Source organism: Rhinoderma darwinii, chromosome 5 (assembly GCF_050947455.1).
Source record: "Rhinoderma darwinii isolate aRhiDar2 chromosome 5, aRhiDar2.hap1, whole genome shotgun sequence".
NCBI lineage: Eukaryota > Metazoa > Chordata > Amphibia > Anura > Rhinodermatidae > Rhinoderma > Rhinoderma darwinii.
Window position 1 is genome coordinate 317,884,949 of NC_134691.1, and position 21,014 is coordinate 317,905,962.

The following is a 21,014-nucleotide window of genomic DNA, read 5'->3' on the forward strand; positions in this document are numbered from 1 at the left end:
AAATACAGACTCCATACCAGATCCCCAAAATACAGACTCTATACCCCTTCTATACTCCCTGTTCCTGCAGTCATCTTCACTACCGGGTGCCACTGCAGACTACCTCCTGATGCCGGTCACAGAGCCATGATGTTGTCTGCAGTAGTGCCCGGTAATAAAGAGGACTAGTGGGGTGAGGTGAGTATTTTATCAGAACATTGGGCACCCTTGAGATTTGACACTTCTCTTTCAGGAGAGATGGCAAAAAAGTAATTTAAAAATGCAAAATAGCTGCCTCAGGTATATGTCTTTATCAATGTCAATATTTCAATTTTATAGACTATATCCTATATATCATTTAAAGCGGTATTCCCATCATATAATGTTATGGCATATTGCTAGAATATGCCATAACGTTACAATAAATGGACTGCACAGCAATGCTCCCAGCCACCCATTCTGCTAGGAACTGCAGAATTTTCCCTTGCAGGTGTTGTCGATTTCGGCACAGCGGGTGGCCAGGGTTTGTCGCTGTAAAAGGAAAGACTGTGCAAACGCATTGCTTAACTAGCTCTAGTCCCTTCATTCTTAAGATCAGTGGAAGTCAAGCCCCCACCGATCATATAGTGATGGACTTTTCTAGCAAAATGCCATCACTTACTATGGTGGATAAACCATTTTAAGACAACAAATTGATAAATGTGTTTTACTTTTGACTAGTTTGATTTGGGATACAGCAGTCAATGGGTCCATTCAGGGCCGGCTCTGGCTCCAGGTTTATGTAGGCCCTTGGGCGACACAGACTTAGTAGGCCCCTCTGCGGGGGAACTCACGGCGGCAGTAAAATGGCAGGAAATGGCACTTTGTGCCCCTATGTAGATGTTAGGCTCTGTTTATGCCCCCATATAGAAGTTAGGCCCCCAGTTTGTACCCCCATAAATTTAGTGCCCTCTGTAGATAATGCCACACAGCCCTCCCAGGTAGTGCCACACAGCCCCCCCCCCAGTGTCAAACAGCCCCTTCATGCTAGTGCCACACAGCCCCCCTTCCTGGTAGTGCCACACAGCCCCCTCCCTGGTAATACCACACAGCCCCCTTTCCAGGTAGTGCCACACAGCCCCCCTTCCTGGTAGTGCCACACAGCTCCTCTCCCTGGTAGTGCCACACAGCCCCCCTCCCTGTAGGTAGCGGCTTTGGGGCTCCCCCTAGGAGAGTAATGCCGAACCAGAGCATTGCCGACGCTCTGGCTGGGGATTCCACTCCTGGAGGAGCCATGACGGCAGCGGCAGCACCCGGCGGTCGAGTGGACCCCTCAAGGGTAGTGGGCCCCGGCACTTGCCCGAGTTCGCCGGGTGCTGATGCCGGCCCTGGGTCCATTTTCCACTTGTTATTAATCTAAAAATTTCCACATTATATGGATTACAACCTCATAAATTATCTAAAAAGAATACCATATTACCATATATGTTATTATTCTATCTGTAACATTCCCAAAAACTGTCTTTTGGCCGGGTAAAAAAAAGTGCAGTCATATGAGTCATGGAAGGGTTAATGAATAAACTCTGCACTATAATAAAATTAGATTTTCTTACCTGTTCCCAAGCAAATATGTGTTGGTTGAAGTAGAATTGTATTTGTTCATTTGCAATGTTAATGCAAAGTTGTTCAAAGGAATTCTTTTTGAAATTCTCAAAGCCAAAGATATCAAGAATCCCAATATTGTAGCCAGCTTCCTCATCACTGAAAGATCAAACACATCTCTATGATTGTGTTCTTTATATGGTTTGATATTTGCTGTATTAACCTTTTTAAATTTTTTAATTGGATACATTTCATGTATTATGCTTAAATCACTCTTAAAATTATTTCACGCAGGCTTGCAAATTGTACCGGAGGGACTAGATAAGAAAGAGAAGTGAGTCTGTAGTAGGAGCCATATCAAAAGCTTGGTAACTGGTTGCTTAAATGGGTCAAGAATAAAGTTGAGCCGCAATACCAGACACAGCCCATGGACCAGAGGGGCGCTGATTCTGGAAAAAAGAGAGCCATGTTTTTCTAATGTCATAAAATGGTGTAACTCCATTCAAACCTAAAAATTAAAAGGTTCCTGCAATTAACCTCAATATTCCCCTTCCACCATGGAAGTTGAGATTTAAGGAGTTTTCTTGTTAGGATTCTCACCCTATAGAGTTGCTTTAGCTGCCTCCATTCCTGTCTGATATATGTAACACTCTCTCTGCTCATTGGTGATCTACTTTCCCTGACTAATGAAATAGCGGTCATACAAGATTAAGGCCGATTATTTGGCCTTGTAGATCTAGGTTTTAGTTAAGTCAGGGCAATATACTGATTTATGACCATGATGTTCCATGTTACACAGGTGTAGGGACATCTAAAGCAGCTCTACAGTATGAGGAGCCCACCAAACAACCCATCAACCAAATCTCAGCTACCTGTACTACTGTGATATGGGTGGGAGAAGGTTTCTGGGGTCATCTGCAGTCTTATTGGAATTTTTAGGTTTTGAATTATTTAATTTGTTTCACAAAGGGTATTGGGGAATCATGCTAAAACACAGAAGTCCCAAACCTTCTGTACATTGCAAACCACTGTAAGGGCATGACCACACATGGCGGAATTCCTCCGCAACTGTCCGCATCAATGCCGCACAGAATCTGCGTTGCAGATTCTGCAGCGGATCTGCACAAAATGTGCAGAAAATTGATGCGGACTGGCCGCTGCGGACTGCAGGAAAAGTGCTTCTCTTCTCCCTATTCAGTGCAGGATAGAGAGAAGGGACAGCACTTTCCCTAGTGAAAGTCAAAGAAATTCATACTTACCGCCCGTTGTCTTGGTGACGCGTCCCTCTTTCGGCATCCGGCCCGACCTCCCTGGATGACGCTCCAGTCCATGTGACCGCTGCAGCCTGTGCTTGGCCTGTGATTGGCTGCAGCCGTCACTTACACTGAAACGTCATCCTGGGAGGCCGGACTGTAGACAGACGCAGGGAGTTCTCGGTAAGTATGAACTTATATGTTTTTTTACAGATACATGTATATTGAGATCGGTAGTCACTGTCCCGGGTGCAGAAACAGTTACTGCCGATCGCGTAACTCTTTCAGCACCCTGGACAGTGACTATTTACAGACGTCTCCTAGCAACGCTCCCGTCATTACGGGAGCCCCATTGACTTCCTCAGTCTGGCTGTAGACCTAGAAATACATAGGTCCAGCCAGAATGAAGAAATGTCATGGTAGTAAAAACAATACGCTCCGCAGCACACATAAGATCTGCGGACTTCATTGCGGAATTTTGACTCTCCATTGAAGTCAATGGAGAAATTCCGCCATGAGTCCGCAACCAGTCCGCCACTGCTCCGCAACAGACAGAGCATGCTGCGGACACCAAATTCCGCTCCGCAGCCTATGCTCCGCAGCGGAATTGTACGCATCGTGTAAACGAACACTGCTAAATTAAAGTGAAAGTCAATGGAGAAACGGCTCCGCTGCGGATTAACGCTGCGGAGTGTCCGCAGCGGAATTTAAGTGAAATTCCGCTATGTGTGAACCCGCCCTAAAACTCTACAGAAAGTATCGAGCCACACTTAATGTTAAAGACTATTAGGCTGGGTTCACACACCCTATTTACGGACGTAATTCGGGCGTTTTAGCCCTGAATTCCGTCCGAAAATACGGCTCCAAAGCGGCAGCAAACATCTGCCCATTCATTTGAATGGGCTTTACGATGTTCTGTGCCGACGGTCATTTTTTTTACGCGCCGCTGTCAAAAGACGGCGCGTAAAAAAGACGCCCGCGTCAAAGAAGTACTTGTCACTTCTTGAGACATAATTGGAGCCGTTTTCCCTTGACTCCATGGAAAAACAGCTCCAATTACGTCCGTAATGGACGCAGCGAAAAGCGCCTGCACATGCCATTACGTCTGAAATTACGGAGCTGTTTTCTCCTGAAAACAGCTCCGTAATTTCAGCCGTAACGGAGGCTGCCGTGTGAACATACCCTTAAGGTCCATATTCTACAGCTACGTCTTTTGGCGTCGCTGTAGAAAAAGGCTTACGGTATGAGTGCTCATTCTCTAAGCAGAAGCTATTACAAACAGCTCCTGAACCGATAGAAGCCTCCTGATTACAGCTGGGATCGGAGAAAACTCTGACTCTAGCTGAATAACCCTTTGATCGCCGCGGCATGATCAAAGGGGACTTCCCTCTTCGATCGTATCACTGGAAACCAGTGATACGATCAGAGCTGTCTGTTCAGTATGCCTGCTGTTAGGGCACACTATGTGTTCCCCGAAAAGCAGCCTGTGCCATTGTGACACAGTGTACTGTATTAGTATGCAGGAGTAGGCTAATATATTATAAGTAAAAAATAAAGTTGTTAAAAAGTAATCCCTTCATAGGATTAAAATGAAAATATGTCCAAAAAAGTCATTATTTAGCATAAAATATATTTTATTGCCCATACACAACATAAAACCAAAAAACTTGCACATATTAATTGTCCACACGACTGTAATACTTGGAAGAATTATTTTAACAGGTTATTTAGCATAAAATGAAAACGAGATGAAAAAAAAATAATAAATACGGAAAATGACTTCTCCATATATTCACACCGCAAAAATAAATAAATTACATAACTTATACAGTAAACAACCCCAAACTATGCAGGAAAAAAATACTATTTCTCCCGCATAAAACAAGTCCTCATATAGCCATGTCCATGAAAAAAATAAAATAAAAATGATGGCTGCTGAAATGCAGGGAGGCAAAAACAAATAAATGTAGCTGGTCAATGGTCTTTTCAGGTCTGGCCATTAAGGGGTTAAAAGTTATGAATGAGACATATGCCTCTTACAATAGAGTTATTTACAAGTGACTGACCCTAGTGCCATGTTCAAGTAATGGAATGACTGACCTCCCCAGTGCCCCTAGTGCATAATAGTATCTGCAGCTGCCAACAGCTGAGGAGCCACATGCAAGGGGCCAGAGAGACACATGTCATTCCCGAGGCTGAAAATAACGAATAGAATAGGCCAAAGTAAGAATAAATAACCAGGAATCACAGAATAAGTACTCTCAAACCAGCAAAGAAATGAGAGCACACCCTAGCATGTAAAAAATTCATGTCAGTATACAACCTACTGTATATTAACAGTATATCTACAGCGTGCCAGACTAGATATATTGTCTCAACATGTAACGTGTTTCAGGGCTGTAGAACACACCTTCATCAGAAAATGAAACATAACAAATTGTTATGGGGGCAATTTAAACCACAAATCTGCTACCTGTTCAAATTGTAAATCTTATTTTACAATAATTTAGCCGTCTACTATTGTTTCAATTTTTGTACCCATTGACATGGATTTTCCACGTGCTGGAGCGCACTCTCGTGTCTTTTTTACTCTGAGACATTATGGGAACATCATGGGGGAGTCATGTTTTTGATACAGGTGCAATTGGTTTTTTATTTCATGGCTGTATAGAAATCCATAAAAAATAAATCATTGGATCGAATGTTGCTGCATATTGAAACTTTATTTATTTGTAATATACAAAATAATAAAAAATTTAAATTATGTCCTTACCTTAATTCATCACTTGGTTTTAGTAAAGCGTTGATTCGGTTTACAATCCAGCTAAAGAGTCGACCATATAATGCTTTGGCCATAGCATCTCGAACGTCAGCAGCTTTTTCCACAGTATTCTGACGAATTATGGTTTCTCCACGCGTCACCACACAATGAGAAGTGAGCGCATCTTGCAGTTCATCCGGTTGTATACAGAGTAAGGAGGCAGCTGAGATGTAAAATACAAGCTAGTACAATTAGTGATACTTTAGATATCTTTGTCCATGTTCACATAGCCAAATGCCTTTATGTTGTGGCCCATTGTGGTCACTATTAGTACTAGTTAAATTAGTCTGGTATAATAATACAACAGCAAAGCCATGACAGCTGAAAAACACTAACAGATGCTGCTCCTCAAACCATTTCTGAACAATTTTTGTTGTGTATAAATTATCCTGCGGAGAGTCCACGGCCATCAAGGAACACCTATGAAGGGGTGTCCTTGGTTTACAACTTTGGTTGGTTAGGTAGGTGGTACGTGTCAAAGTAACATCCTTATGATTGCCAGGATCCAATATTTCCCAGAAGAACATTGCCCAGAGTATCAGATTACTTGCGCCGGCTTGCCCTCTTTATAAGGCGCATCATGAGGCATCTCTTCCCTAGGTAAGAGATGCACATATACCAAGATGTAAAAGAAAATTTGATTCATCAGACCAGGCCACCTTCATCCATTCCTTCATGGTCCAATTCTGATGGTCACAGGTCCATTGTAGATGCTTTCGGTGGTGGACAGGGGTCAGCATGGGCACTCTGACAGGTCTGCAGCTAAGCAGTCCCAAATACAGAAAGCTTTGGCTTTGATGAACTATGTGTCCTGACACTTTTCTATCATAGACAGTATTAACTTTTGCTAAGTGCTTTTGCAGCTATTGGCGGAAACTTCACCTCACAGACTTCCTGCTCTGCCCACCCCTGCATTCACTCGGCACATAATACTGAGAGGTCTCTGCTCCCTTTTCACTCATTCCTCCTGAATTTGAACCAGAAAGCAGAAGTAAACAGGTAAAAGTGAAAAGAGATCTCTCAGTATTACCAGTATAATGAATGAATGAGGGAGGTGGAAAGAGCAGAAAGTCTGTGTGGTGAAGCTTTACCCAATAACTGCAGAGCAGGAAGTGACGCTAGAAGGCGGGCATCATTTTAAGAATTTCTGTACAGCTCAATAACATGCAGCAGTAGTTGTGTTACTACCGGTGGTGTTAAGGACCTGTAGTGTATAAATCCCCTTGGAATCTTGCACTTTGGTGACAGAGTAAAATAATTATTGGCCCGGGTAAGTTAAAAGACCCTAGTAGGCCTGTTTTACTTATTATGAACAATTGCACAGAGTTTGACTTTAAGGAAAAATTACCAGATAAAAGTAATTTTATTGCCCCACAAATAAATTATTTTGATTTCTTCCATCTGGATTAGTCTTCCATTGAGTGTTTCTTTTCCCTTCATTGCTGTATTATAAGTGCCAACAACTTTGAGAGCTGTTTTGAGTGGTTGTCTAAAGTGTAGCTAAACGTTTGACAAACTTCTGACGTCATAGTGACATATCAGAACTTTGGATTGGTGAGGGTCCGAGCACTGAGACCCCTACCAATCGCTAGAACGAAGCAGCTGAAGCACTCGTGTGAGCGTTCAGCCGCTTCGTGTATGTTCGACTTTTTCCAGAAATAAATGTATCGTGTACGGACTCAATAGAAAGTCTATGAGTCCGCACTCCGATACATCGGCTTTCCGGAAAAAGCCGAACAGAAACAAAGCAGCTGAGCGCTCACACGAGCGCTTCAGCTGCTTCGTTCTATTGGTGGGGGTCTCAGTGCTCGGACCCCCACAAATCCAAACTTCTGACATGTCACTATGACATGTCAGAAGTTTGTCAAACGTTTAGCTACACTTTAAGTTCTCTGATACTCTACGATAGACCTGCACTTGACTTTCTTTGAATCTATCTACCCTCAGATACTGTAATAGGTAAAACACAGTGTATCAGTTTTGCCAAGATTATTCCTTTTACTCTTGGTTAAAATGTTTTCAACAATCCTTCTGTAAGAAGCATATTTCTTTAATGTGTTTAATAATTGACTATATTTTTATCCTGGAGCAAGGAACAGATGTAGCCGTCTTTATCTTGACTTTTAACTCATTAAATACACAGTGGCAAGAAACTATAACTTGACTTTTTCAATGACTTTTCAGTGGCTTTTGTTGTGTGATATCACGCTGCAGCAAGTTATCAGAATCAAGATAAACTTGGCTACATCTGTATAACTCTAAAAAGCAAATATCTTAATGAAATAGATTAGGAAACAATTACTTTATCACACCTTTACACCAAATCTGCAGTTCTAAAAATTGCTTTATACATATAGTGTAAGTTATAAGCTGTTATTTGAGGACATGTCATGACATTTTTGCTGATCGCACAAAATGCAATCCTTTCATGTACCATCAGAATCCATTATGTTAATATGTATCAAACCTCAAGAGCTGAAGCACAGCTGTTTATGGTTTATTTTCATTTTCGCTGGGCTTGCAAAAAAGTCCATGACAAGTCTTTAAATAGAAAAAAGTCATTTTTGTTGGTTTTATGTTTCTTTACAAGTGGTATGAAAATTTAGGTAATAGTGGATAAAAAATAGCAAATGCCTTTAAAATACTTCATAAAATATTTGCAGTTAAAAAAGCATTAAGGGGTTATTCCCATTTATAAAGTGATGACATATCACTCGGATCCTGTGAATCAAAAGAATCAGCGCTGCGGACCCTTCATTCTCAGGATCGGTGGTGGTCCCGTAGGCAAGGAAATGAAAGTAGTGGGTTCTTGACCTATATATGAACATACTTCAGCTATCTTGGACATATGAAAAGATCCAATTTATTGGAAAAGTTCATTATGCTGGAGAATGGGTAAAGAGGATAGTCGGCAACAAATTACATGGATATCACATTGAGAAGCTTGAAGATCCAACCTCGAATTACATGATCAACAAGCGTAAACATAGTGTAGGCCTCTATATCGTCAGTATACTGGATGTATAAACTGCCTGCATTGTATTGATACACGACTTAGACTGATATTTTACACTAAAAAGTCTTAACATGATTGAATCTTACAGTTTTCCAGTACTGATGGATTGGAGATGTTGCTTTTATCTATCTGATGTTCTGATGCCACCGAAGTGAAGTCTATATTTCCCACATTCAAAATAGCAGCCAGGATACTGTACACACTTCCAAGTTCCTTTAAGCAAATGTTATACTTGTTAGTCTTTTTTTTAAATCAAAATAAGAATTATCAAGAGTAAATAATATTCGCAATGATCCATGAAAACTATGTTGAAAATTCAGGTACTACCTAGCTCCTAGTGAAAAAAATTAAGAGCATCCTACATTTCAAGAAAGTTTGAAACATGACATTATATAAATAAAATATTTGGATGATCACAGTATATGCAGAACTGTAGAATACACTACAGTATACTCTATGTATGGATGTAACTATCTTTATCTTGACTCTGATAACTTGCTGCAGCGTGATATCACACAACAATAGGCATTGAAAAGTCATTGAAAAACTCAAGCTAAGGGATCTAGCCACTGTGTATTTAATGCGTTAAAAGTCAAGGTAAAGACGGCTACATCTGTATGACATACATATTAAGTCCTGTAAAAAACAAATGTGCCCAATTTCAAGTACACAAAGTTAACCTGTTGTTCCAAATTATATCTGATCATTCAACAAAATATTATATTAGACGGAGAACTGAGTAAATAAATAATTGAGCTTTTGAAATTTTAGCGCATTTGTTTAAGGAACTCCCAGGAACTTTTCCAATATTTGCTCAATCAGCAATATGATGAAATTTAATTACTATTTAGATTTAGCGGATAGCATACAACTGGGAAAAATAGAACAAAGGAACATCGGTAAACAACCTGTTGAGTAACATCACTCAATGCCAAGAAGCAGTTGCAAAAGCAAACAAAATATAAGAGTTTATAAAAAGAAAGATACAAACTCACAAATTAAGAAAAGTATTCATGAAATACATGAGATGCCACATCTTAAACAGGGGGTATAGTTTTTGACAGCACAACAATAAAAAAAAAAAATAGAAATGGAGAGGGTTCAGAGACATACAACCAAATTGATAAAAGATAAGATAGGAGGCAGGAAAACCTTAAACTTTGGTTTGTTCAGTTTAGAAAATAGATTTCTAAAAAAAAAGAGTCAGTGTAAAGATTTGGAACATTAATAGTTTGATCCAACATTATATAATACAAAATCAGCTGTGTGTGGAGGAAAGCCATCAGTTGTAGTTATGTTATGGTATGACCAACTGTTTGAGGAATGAATGGCAGAATTTAAAAAAGAATTACCAGACATGTATCTTATGTCTATTGTCTAATGATATTTAAGATTATTATTTTCAAAAAAAAAAATTACTATTTAAGTAAAATTTAGGTAAAGTATAACTACTTACAACTGGCCAGTGGGTTTGTCTTCCTACATTTGGTTAAACTTAAAGGGGTTGTTTGCATTAGACAATCTCTACTTATTTGAAGGGTCCCTTAATGTCCTCCTAAAGGGACTCCCGATCGGTCAGCTGTAATCTGCAGAGAAACCTGGGAGTAAGTGTTCAATTTCCCTGCAGCTCCACCACAGGGAAAACTAAACATTACATAGTCCATTCAAAACAATGGGCTGCCTGTGTAATGGAAAACAGGACAGGTCCTTCAGAGCAAGAGATGCTCCTCTTTGACTCCATCCCTCTTAATTCAGAATACCCTAATAGGGTATGTATATTTGAGTTTTCTAAACTAGACACCCCTTTAATGGACTCTTTTTTTGTTTTGTCATAACTATGTTTGACCACAGTTCAGCCAAAATGAGGATAGCCCTGTTGGATGTATCTCATTTCATTGTAAACCTTACTGTGAGGTTGAAGCCATCACTAAAAAGTTGATACAGCAACAATATGCCACAATGACAGAAGAGGCAGCAAGAGGCCATTCAACCACAAGAAGCTGCAAAATCCCAGAATAAAAAAGATGAGTGCACACATATGTAGCTTCTTCTAAAGCCAAGTTTCCTGACTTTACATTAAGAAGGTGGAAACTACTGGTTTTGATAACGCCTTTAAGACTTGTCTTACATTTTCCAAAGCACAAACGCATGATCCCCAAGCTTAGAATAATGATTTATTGACCAAACCGTCAAAGTGGAAATCTTTAAACAAAACAAGTCCCGTTATGCCTGGTACAGGCTTGCATTCCTACTCTTGTGGACATAGACAAGTAGGGCGATCCTTAGCCTTTATGGGATCCAGGGTAAGGGTTAATAGTGCAACCCATGCACTTCACAAAAATTACCAATTTTGTGAGCGTTCTACAGTATAGCATATAGAAAGAAAGAAATATATGCATGCCATAAAACATTTACCATTTACTGTGCTCTGTTATAGAATAAACCAGAAAATAAATAATCAAATGAATAGCATGGGAGTCCCGAAATTACTCAAGCATTCCCAGCGCTGCGCATCTCGGACTAATTTCCACTAGAATAGGTGGAGCAACAGCGTGGGTTCAGCAAATTTTAGGGAAAACCAGCCACCAGATTGCCAGGCAAGACTCTAGTTGAAGATTTGTGGGGGTTACCCCATGCTTAGATACATGGCCCCAACAGACAGTATCACACATAATAGACTTAGATACAGGGTCACTGTGCTCATTTTGTATCGGTCCTTTAGCTAACACTACCTTTTGTTTTCAAATCAGAAATGATACATTGTGACAAATGTGTAGCAATAAGAATACTATTTTCTGTTGTTAATAAAATGCACTGTACATTGTATAACGGTTACAACTTGTGAGTATGCATATTGGTCATGAAACGGGCGGGGAAACCGAAATAAGTGTCACTAGTTTTGGTGAATATGTACAATACACTAATGAAATACCAGGGACAGAAGAGATGTAATCACTCACCTCCATTGTAAAACCTATTACTTTGAAACATTGTTCAATTAAGTCAAACTGAGTTTTGTAGAACGTGTTACTCATAAAATCTTGTAGCATTTTAATATGCTCATTTTGTAGGTATCTGAAAGTTTAGAGATAAATTATTAGCACTTAAATGCGACTGGAAAAGTAATAACTTGCCATCATTGGGTAACATGTTTTAGTCTAATGTATTGTATTACCTTGGAGGCTTGTTTTCTGGTAGTTTATAATGTACAAGTTTCTGCTTTTCTGACAATCCAGCATAAACGTAATAGAAAATGTGGAAATTCTTTTCTCCTCTGAAAACAACAAAACATGAATAAAAAAGCATGTACTGTAGGAGAAAGTACTAATACAATCATTTAATAATCACTATCTTCATCAAAACAATAGGCAATAAGTTATTTTTGCAGGACTTATTAGAATGGTTCCACTTCTCTTTATCATTTATCTATGCTGTACTCTCGCTCTATCATGACCCTCATGCTAGAATCAAAGTAAACGGCACCCTCTCTGTCTCATTTTGCATAAAAAATGGTACACGACAAGTTGCCCCCTGTTTCCCTCCCTCTTCATCCTGGTTATGGAAACCCTCATTGCGAAAATTAGACAATCCCCCCTAAATACCAGGGCTACACATTGGTTCCTTTACACATACTACAGCAGCATTTAATATCTTCACCCCACATCGAATTAAATATAAAATATTCACAAGACGTATGTTCTGTCTAAACTTCTTTACGTGCTGCAGACTGTCCCACTCCACCGCCCTTGCTGCTTTTTGAGAACAACCCGCAGTTTGTTTATTAAATTCCTCTGAAATAATAAGGACCCACGTCTCGCCCATTTCCAACTTATTCAGACCAGAGTTAGAATGGCTTTTGCACAACTTGACATTCACACTTTTTACTTTGTTTATCAACTTGCCCATTGGCTTCAATTCGTTTTACAAACAGCGCCCCATATAAATATTGATAAGCACCTCTTAGGCTAAATCCATCAACTAAAGCTTTGGGCTTCGTATAGCCCATCCTTCCAATATCACAGGGGCAATCTGAAAGTTTGGCAGACAAATCAGGCCTGGCAACTATTTTGGTCTACCCCATCTCCTCTAATTAATAATATTGCAATTAGCCCCCTCAATCCTTCTTAAAAAGCCTATAGCCTTCCCGTAACCTTGAAGTTCTCTACAGGAGATCACCATTAGATCTGCTTTTAGAGGAGACAAGATGGTAGATATTGCGAACATTCTCCCGAGCTCGCATACTCACAATCTCTTCTTTTTTCAAAAACGATCCTTTCGACAGTGTTATAGGTCTTTAGGTAGACCTCTATCCCGCCGTATACACGCATCCCTAACTGGTTAGATATTGTCCTACTCCTTCCCAAGCTCCCCCCAAAACAGCTTTAAAGACTATACAAAGAACTGCCGAATTCTGCTTTCCCTTGTAAGCCTTTATATCTGTTTGCATGGGAAATGGAATTAGGTTGTCAATTCTCTGAAGAGGTCAAATATATTCTTTTTTTACTCACATAGGCTTTCTTGCTGTGTGAGGATACAAGAAAACTCATTCAAACTGCTAACTTTGGGGGTATAGGACCCAGTATTTTTAAAAAGAGCTCAGCTTTCTCCTACAGACGAGTGCTGGCATGGCCAATCGGCCCCTGGTATGTTTTCTCATCTCCGATTCTCTTGCACAAGACATGAGCACCTTTGTGTATCGTATGACCGGGACAAATTTGTATCCACTGGAAATAAACAATAAAGATTTCTATTGGATGACTACAAGCAGAGATCCTAAAAACTTCTAATTAGACTATTTACATATTTATATCCTGTCTACAAAAGCAGTATGCAATAATCAGAAAAAGTAGCCTTAGATGTTAAATAGACAGATTATTGTCAGTTTGGCTCCATCCAAGGTTATGTCTACATTGGTTATTTGATAGTTACAGGATCTGGCTGTTTTGAACGACATATGTAGGATTATGGTGGTAGCTTGTAGATATTTATGACCTTCCATTTGTGTATTCCCATAAATGAGTGTCGTTGCACATCAAGCAGAGTTGCGCTTATGTAAAACATTACAGTCAGAGTACGATAAACAAAGTACCCATTACTCTTCCTGCTGTGTTCTCTCAGCAGTGAATTTTTACAAACAAGCACATAACGACATAATCTTCTCTGGTAGTAACAGAGAAGTAGAAGTGTACCCTGGTTCTTGTGCTTACATTCTTATGAAAATCTCTTCTAAACTTTTAGGGTACATTCACAAGTCCCAGTCGAATTGTGTTTTTTTTCACACTTTTTGCAAAATTGAAAACCTATTTAAAAGTGCGTTATAAAATGCTATTTGACTGCACCATGTGAATCGAGCCTTATGTAGATAGTACACTCATCAACATTGAAATTGCAACACCAAGAAAGGTGAGCCGTAAGGTTGTGCAAATCGAGGAAGTAGCAGGTGTCGCTAGGATCTGCAAATGATCAAATTTTCAAGCACCAAGCTCCAATCTGTAAGGCTGGGTTCACACAACCTATTTTCAGACGTAAACGAGGCGTATTATGCCTCGTTTTACGTCTGAAAATAGGGCTCCAATACGTCGGCAAACATCTGCCCATTCATTTGAATGGGTTTGCCGACGTACTGTGCCGACGACCTGTCATTTACGTGTCGTCGTTTGACAGCTGTCAAACGACGACGCGTAAATTGACTGCCTCGGCAAAGAAGTGCAGGGCAGTTCTTTGCAACGTAATTTGAGCCGTTCTTCATTGAAGTCAATGAAGAGCAGCTCAAGATTATGGGCGTCAAAGACGCCTCGCATAATGTGAGGAGGAGCTTTTACGTCTGAAACGACGCAGCTGTTTTCTCCTGAAAACAGTCTGCCTTTTCAGACGTAAAAGCCACTTCTCGTGTGCACATACCCTTAGAGAGACAAAAAAACCAGATTGAAAGCAAAGTTTTTTGTGCGATGCCTCCTGTTCGTCGCCGTGCCAGGCCGAGATGCCAGCACTGTTCAAGTTGCTTGTCCCAGGGATTGAGAGAACAACAACGAATGGGAATGACAACAAGAGGTGCGCGGAGGCCATCCTCTGCATGGATAGATCGTCTGATTGGAAGAATTAGTGGAGTGAAATTAGACGTCATGAACCAAGCCTAAGGCGACAGCCAGTGTCAACACAAACCTTCAGAAGGTGTTTGCACGACATTGGGCTACGAGCTACAGGTGTTCCATTGTCCACACACACCACAAATCTCAAAGACTATTGTAGCGCACAGCAAGTAGTTAATGGAGGCTGGAATGGAGGTCTGTCCTCTTCAGCAATGAGTCACGATTTAGTCTTGGACTCAATGATAGCCGGAGATTCATACAATACATAATAAGTGAATTGGGTTATGGGATGGATTGAGTGTAGCTGGAATAGGGAAGACGGGATGCTTCCCTTTTGCTAGGAGCCAGGTATATGTGCTTGATTGTGTTGCTATATCTCCGAATTTGAATATAAATCCAAGTGCGTAGATGGCTACCATTCCCCGGCTAGCGTAGATGGAACTTGGGTGATGTCTCAGGAGCGGTGATGCAGAGTAGAACAACTTAGTGGAAACAGACTTCAATGAAAATATGCAAATTTGTCGGACAAGGAGTTGTGCTCCAGCGCAGTAGAAGTTTGGCAGCAGGCAAGCACAATGAATGACAGTGACTATTATTGAGTCGGCGCAGGCAAAACCCGGTGTGGAATGTATAAGGAATCTTCACCCTTAACCCCCGCAAAGGTTATGGATTTTGCTAATAAGATTTCCAGGTTGCGGTTCCTAGGACCATCTCCAACAGACGTTCAGGCTACAGATGGCGGGCATAATCGGTATCATGGTCAAACGGATCCAGGTCAGTAACTGGTGGGAAACATCAGGTGCAAAAATCGATTTTCGGAGGCAAGGTCAGGATCAAACCAGAGATTGGTGCACAGATTATCACATCAAGTGGAGTCAAGACGAAAGCCGGATCAAACACAGTGAATCCAAGAGGGCAACAGGAAAAATACCACAAAACTTACACCAGGGCTGAGAAATAAGCAAGGAACTCCCCTTTAATTTCTCCAATTGATGATATCATTCACCGTGGCTGGTCCTTGATCCCGAGGCTGAGCTGTGAACAGTACAGAGAAGGGAGCTGTGTCATCACCTAGGCGACAGAATGCCACAGCTCTGGGAAAAGCAGACCGGTCCTCAGCCGGGTACATGGAGCACTGTGGTGGGTCGGGAATCACAAACAGTGACAGATTGTTGTGGAATTGTATGTATTTTTTGGAAAATCCCTGACCTTCCCCCAAAAAAATACTCAATTAAAAAAAATTCATATATGTTAACATAAAAATGCATACGCAGAGTGCGAAGAGCATAATAACATGGGGATAAACTAATGCACAATGTAATAAACAATGCTTATGTCGCAACAAATAGGGCAATAAAATTCTTACATTACCAAAAAAATCAAAGCTTAATTTTGGGTTTGGTTTCCTTAAGATATAACTTCACCCAAATCTAAAAGGTTGATAGAATAACCTTAATAAACAAGAAAATATATTTCACTTCTGCTACTCCAATATGTTGCTTTATGATGCGAAATAGGGTTAGATCTCAGCAAATTTAAAACTCTACTAAATATAATGTCTGAGTAAATAACTATAAATGAAGACTAACAACTTACATTGCCTGGTGGACAACTCTAGATTTTTCCAAGAGATACTCAGATATTTGGGCTGCTACAACTGTTCCATTGTTTGTGAATTTCATTTCTAAGTATTTCCCAAAGCGACTTGAATTTTCATTAATAATAGTGCATGCATTTCCGAAGGCTTCAACCAGGTTATTCACCTGCAAAATCTTCTCCTGCAAGGTTCTGTTGTTGGCCTAGAAAAATTAAAACTGGTTACAATATTTTTTTCAGTTCTATCTTGCTTTACTAAAATCTGCATCAACATGGTGCCGCTTAAACATCTGGAGCTAGTTCACACCACCACAATCCTCTGTCCCATTTAACCGGTTCAGGACCGGGCTATTTTGAGCCTTCAGGACCAGACACCGTTTAGCCATTTTTAGCACGCGTTAGTTAAACGGCTATAACTTTTTATTTGTTGGGCTAGCGATGTGATTTTGTCGTTGTTTTTTCCGTAGACAATGCAGGTTTCTTTTTTTATTATTTTTATACACAACCTGTTTGCTATTTTAGAATTTTTAAGCTCAAAGTTTGAAAATAATAGTAAAAAAAATAAGCTTTTTTATTTTCAGCTATTTTGCTTTTGGTAACAACATAGTTTTACCCTAAAATAGACATTTTATTTGTGATCGTCATTGTCTACTGTAAATTTTAATATATTACATGTCTATATTAGGGTAATTGGGTTCGGGCTAGCGTTACGACAATGATTGGCTGGGGGGGACGTTTTTTTTGGTGTGGGTATTTTATGTGTATTATTATTAATTTTTTTTTGCACTTTACTTTACTTTTATTTTTTTATTACGGGGGTCTGTCCCTCAAAGGTCAGAAAAGACCTTTGGGGGACTTTATATATTTTTTTTCTTTCTTTTACACAATGTTTTTCCACTGTAACTGGAGCTGCACAGCAGCCCCAGTTACAGGGGAAATCAGCCCTCTCATAGTGACGATTGTCACTAATGGGGCTGTGCTGGGTCTAGTTAGACCTAGCAGCAGTCTGCCACTAACGGCACCCAGCGATCATGTGACCAGTCACATGATCACCGGGACCAATAGAGACAGCGGCGCGGCCGCTGCCTTTATTCCTATAAACAGCATTCATTGAGCGCTGTGTAAAAGAGATCAGAGAAGACAGAAGCAGCGAAAGATGCTTCTTTCTTCTCCTCAGGGTCCCCAGCAGTCACGGACTGCCGGTGACCCGATATTCAGCTGCCTGAAAGCCGTAAATAGTCTATGGCATGGGTTTTAAGGACCCTGACCGCTGGCCGTAAATACACAGCCAGCGGTCGGGAACCTGTTAAGGACAGGTCTTCTTCCATCTATTGTCAGTGAGAAGGCTGGCATCAACCTCTGGCTGGTTCCAGCTCCATTGCTTGCAAATGTCACCTGGCCAGTGTTGGACTGGGGTTCCTTGGGCCTAACAGAGGACATGATTTTGAGGGCCATCCTCCATCTATACAGAACATGTGTTTGTTCACACTTAATTACACCCAAAACTATGCTGTTATTGATCAGTTCTAATATGATATTTGTGAATAAAATTAATAAAAAAACATGCCTAGCCGAAAGTTATGGGCTCTAAACCAGCTTCAAATAGGGTTGTCTTGTACTTGAATGTAGTTCATAGTTGTGTTAAAACCCGGGCCCACCAATAGAAACCCTGGTATTCTGGTGTGCCTAATTCAACCCTGCATCTCTGAATAGGGGTAAGCCATTACAAATTATATTGGGACAAACTGAACTACAGTACCCTTCCTCACACCATGTAGACCTTAAAGCAGTGAAAAGCTGCCTTTGGGTCTCTAGGACAATACGAAATGTAGAGGCTAACATAGAAATACACTAGTTTTACCATTAAAGGATAACTAAACTTTTAAAAAACTTTTGACATGTCATAGTGACATCTCAGAAATTTTGATCGGTGGGGGTCTGAGCACTGAGACCCCCATCTATAGCTAAATGGAAGCAGCAGAAGCGCTCGGGTGAGCGCTGTGCCACTTTGTTCCCGATTAGCTTTTCTCGGAGCGGTGTACGGGCTCATTAGAAAGTCTATTACACCGCTCGCTTGGCTTTCCGAGGAAAGCCGATCAGAAACTAAGCGGCACATCGCTCACCAAGTGCTTATGATGCTTTGTTTTAGCGATCTGTGGGGGTCTTAGTGCTTGGACCCCCACCGATCAAAATTTCTGACATGTCACTATGACATGTCAGAATTTTTTTAAAAGTTTAGTTACACTTTAAACAAACACCCAATCACACATAGTACTAAATGTTATGTGACTCCTATGTCTACCTATTTTTTGGGCATTGCGATTATTCAATATACTGTCGCTCTCACTTACTTTCAACAATCTTTTTATGCAAATCATGTTTTGCCAATATTCCTTTGATATACTCGCACATACTAGAATAGACAAAATTTGCATTGTTCTAAAAAACATTTCTAACATTCTATTTCACAATGAGTACACTGATTTCTTTATATGATAATTATCTCACCCACTCACATTGCCTCCCAGCAATTAAGCTACTTAATGAATTTTATACTAATGACATCAACCAATCATATTCTGTTCTGTGATGAAAATAATTTATGAAGAATTGCAGCTTTTTACTGTGCTACACTTTCCATGGATCTGAACAAATATCATCGCTCTCCCTTATAGAGCTTAGTTAGACAAATATAATTTATTTAGTGAAAGTTAAATAAGGCTGTTTTGCAAGCAAAATTCCCATAGAGTCACTAGGTAAATTTCAGGCGTGAAGAAAATGTTTGTTTATGTTGATTTTTCACACATTCTGTACTAAGTTCCCCCAGAGGAACAAGTTTTTAAACAATGATTTACAATATCTAGATTAATTACATTTTACATTAAAGTCAGAAAATTATACTATTTCTTTTAGACATGAAATTAAAATAATAAGAAAAAACAGAATTCCAAAATGAGTAATGCTGAAAATTGCCAGAGACGCAGAGATAAATGCAGAATTTATTTTGAATATATATACGAAAAATTTTTTATATTTCCTTGGGATCAGGTCCATACTCTCTAGCATGTCATCGTCATCTTATGTTAATTAAAAGGATTGTCCAACTTTTTACAATGCCCTTTTGTTAGAAGGGTCCATTGATGATTAGCCGATGCCCATCAATCAGCTCCAATATGCAGAGGAACCCAGCAGCAAGTGTTTAATTCATCTGCAGCTCCCCCACAGGGAGAATAAAACATTGCATGGTTATCATTGAAATCAATGATGTTGTTGGTCCTCCAGAGAGTGAGATGTTATTTGTAGGCTCTCCCTGCTCTGGCTAATTGATGGAGGTAGGGGACCACTATCTCATAATTCTCTAATGGGGTACTTTGATTCTCTTCAGTGCTGTGAAATGGATATGCTGTAGAACTAAAGGTCCTGCATTTAGTTGGCCTTGCAAAGTTGTTCTCTTTATGCAGATGTACCTACTATAAGCCGCAATCAGTCAACAGGTTCTGCATAGTATTTTCCCAGGTTACAAGGAAGAGGACGCTAGGCTTGGTCATGGTCAGGTCATAGGGGGCCTTACACTAAGCTTTTTGGTTACTAGAGATAGAGAACAGTTTTTTTTCCATCATGCAACTGTCTACTGGTCCAGTAGAAGAAAATGGTTAATATTTTTCTGCTTGTAGCTTTAGTGCTTTGACTGCCTTACTCTTGCATAGCTAAACTACTATGCTTGTGTACTGAAAATGAAAGATGACTACCAAAGAAACAGAATATTGTATCAATATAATATGTATTAATTGCTTCACTGCTCATTATTTTTTTACTTTGTCATGTTTGCAATCATCCACTTTAATATAAAATTTACAACGTGATTTTACCTTTCCAAGGACAGTAAGTTGCTGGACCAGAAGATGAGCCCCTTCTGTCTTTCCGGCACCGCTCTCACCAGAAATAACAATGCACTAAATTTAAAAGAATAGAAAGCAGCTTCTATTACTTTTTTCAATTTGTGAGAAATGCATTACAAAAATATTGTACGGCATCCATAGACTTCTATGGGACCCTACTGTATCTTTGTTTGTCTACAATTTCAAATATAGGACAGATTATCTCTGAAATACGGCACCGAAGGGCATGCATAGCATAAAGGCAAACCATGTAGCCGCTATGGGGCCCTTGGAGTAAGCAGACTAAGCCTCGGTTAGTTCTATCGGGTTTGCTACTGGGTGACAGAAACCGGAGCAGGACTCCCCTCTTAAATATAAATGCATTGTTAGCACACAAGCAGTTTGGGAATTGGACCAGGGGTCATGACAATGGCATAGAAGGGGAAACAGTGGCAACCTATGATGAAATTGTAGAAAAAAAGGGTGGATGACGATATTTAAAAATAAATTAAAAATGTATTTAAAAAAAAGTAAAAAAAAACCAAGAATATACCTGATCAGAATGATATGTAACCATAGACTGATAAGCTATATCGGCAACAGCAAAGATATGTGGTGGGTTTGAAGTCCTTTTTGCGCTGGTGTATATTTCTGAATGCTGTGAAAATAGAATTACCATTATCTGATGCAGATCTACAAAATTGAGCAAATTAAAAAGTTACTAATCCATAAATGTGTCTTATATTCAATAGTAGTGCAAAAGAATACAATATATTGTTTCCATTCCAGGCTGCGGAGAGG

The 21,014-nt window shown here is 39.9% G+C and overlaps 1 protein-coding gene across 1 annotated transcript in view; it reads right to left on the bottom strand.

Annotated features, from left to right (window-relative positions):
- MYO3A (myosin IIIA) overlaps window positions 1-21,014 on the bottom strand; it is a 137,030-nt gene that overhangs the window by 78,864 nt on the left and 37,152 nt on the right. The window contains exons 11-18 of the mRNA XM_075827529.1: window positions 20,767-20,871; window positions 20,205-20,288; window positions 16,336-16,538; window positions 11,826-11,924; window positions 11,611-11,725; window positions 8,737-8,863; window positions 5,587-5,797; window positions 1,572-1,719 (exon numbers count right to left, since the gene is read on the bottom strand). Of these exons, the coding sequence (XP_075683644.1) occupies window positions 1,572-1,719; window positions 5,587-5,797; window positions 8,737-8,863; window positions 11,611-11,725; window positions 11,826-11,924; window positions 16,336-16,538; window positions 20,205-20,288; window positions 20,767-20,871 (1,092 nt within the window). The remainder of the gene's footprint in view (window positions 1-1,571; window positions 1,720-5,586; window positions 5,798-8,736; window positions 8,864-11,610; window positions 11,726-11,825; window positions 11,925-16,335; window positions 16,539-20,204; window positions 20,289-20,766; window positions 20,872-21,014) is intronic.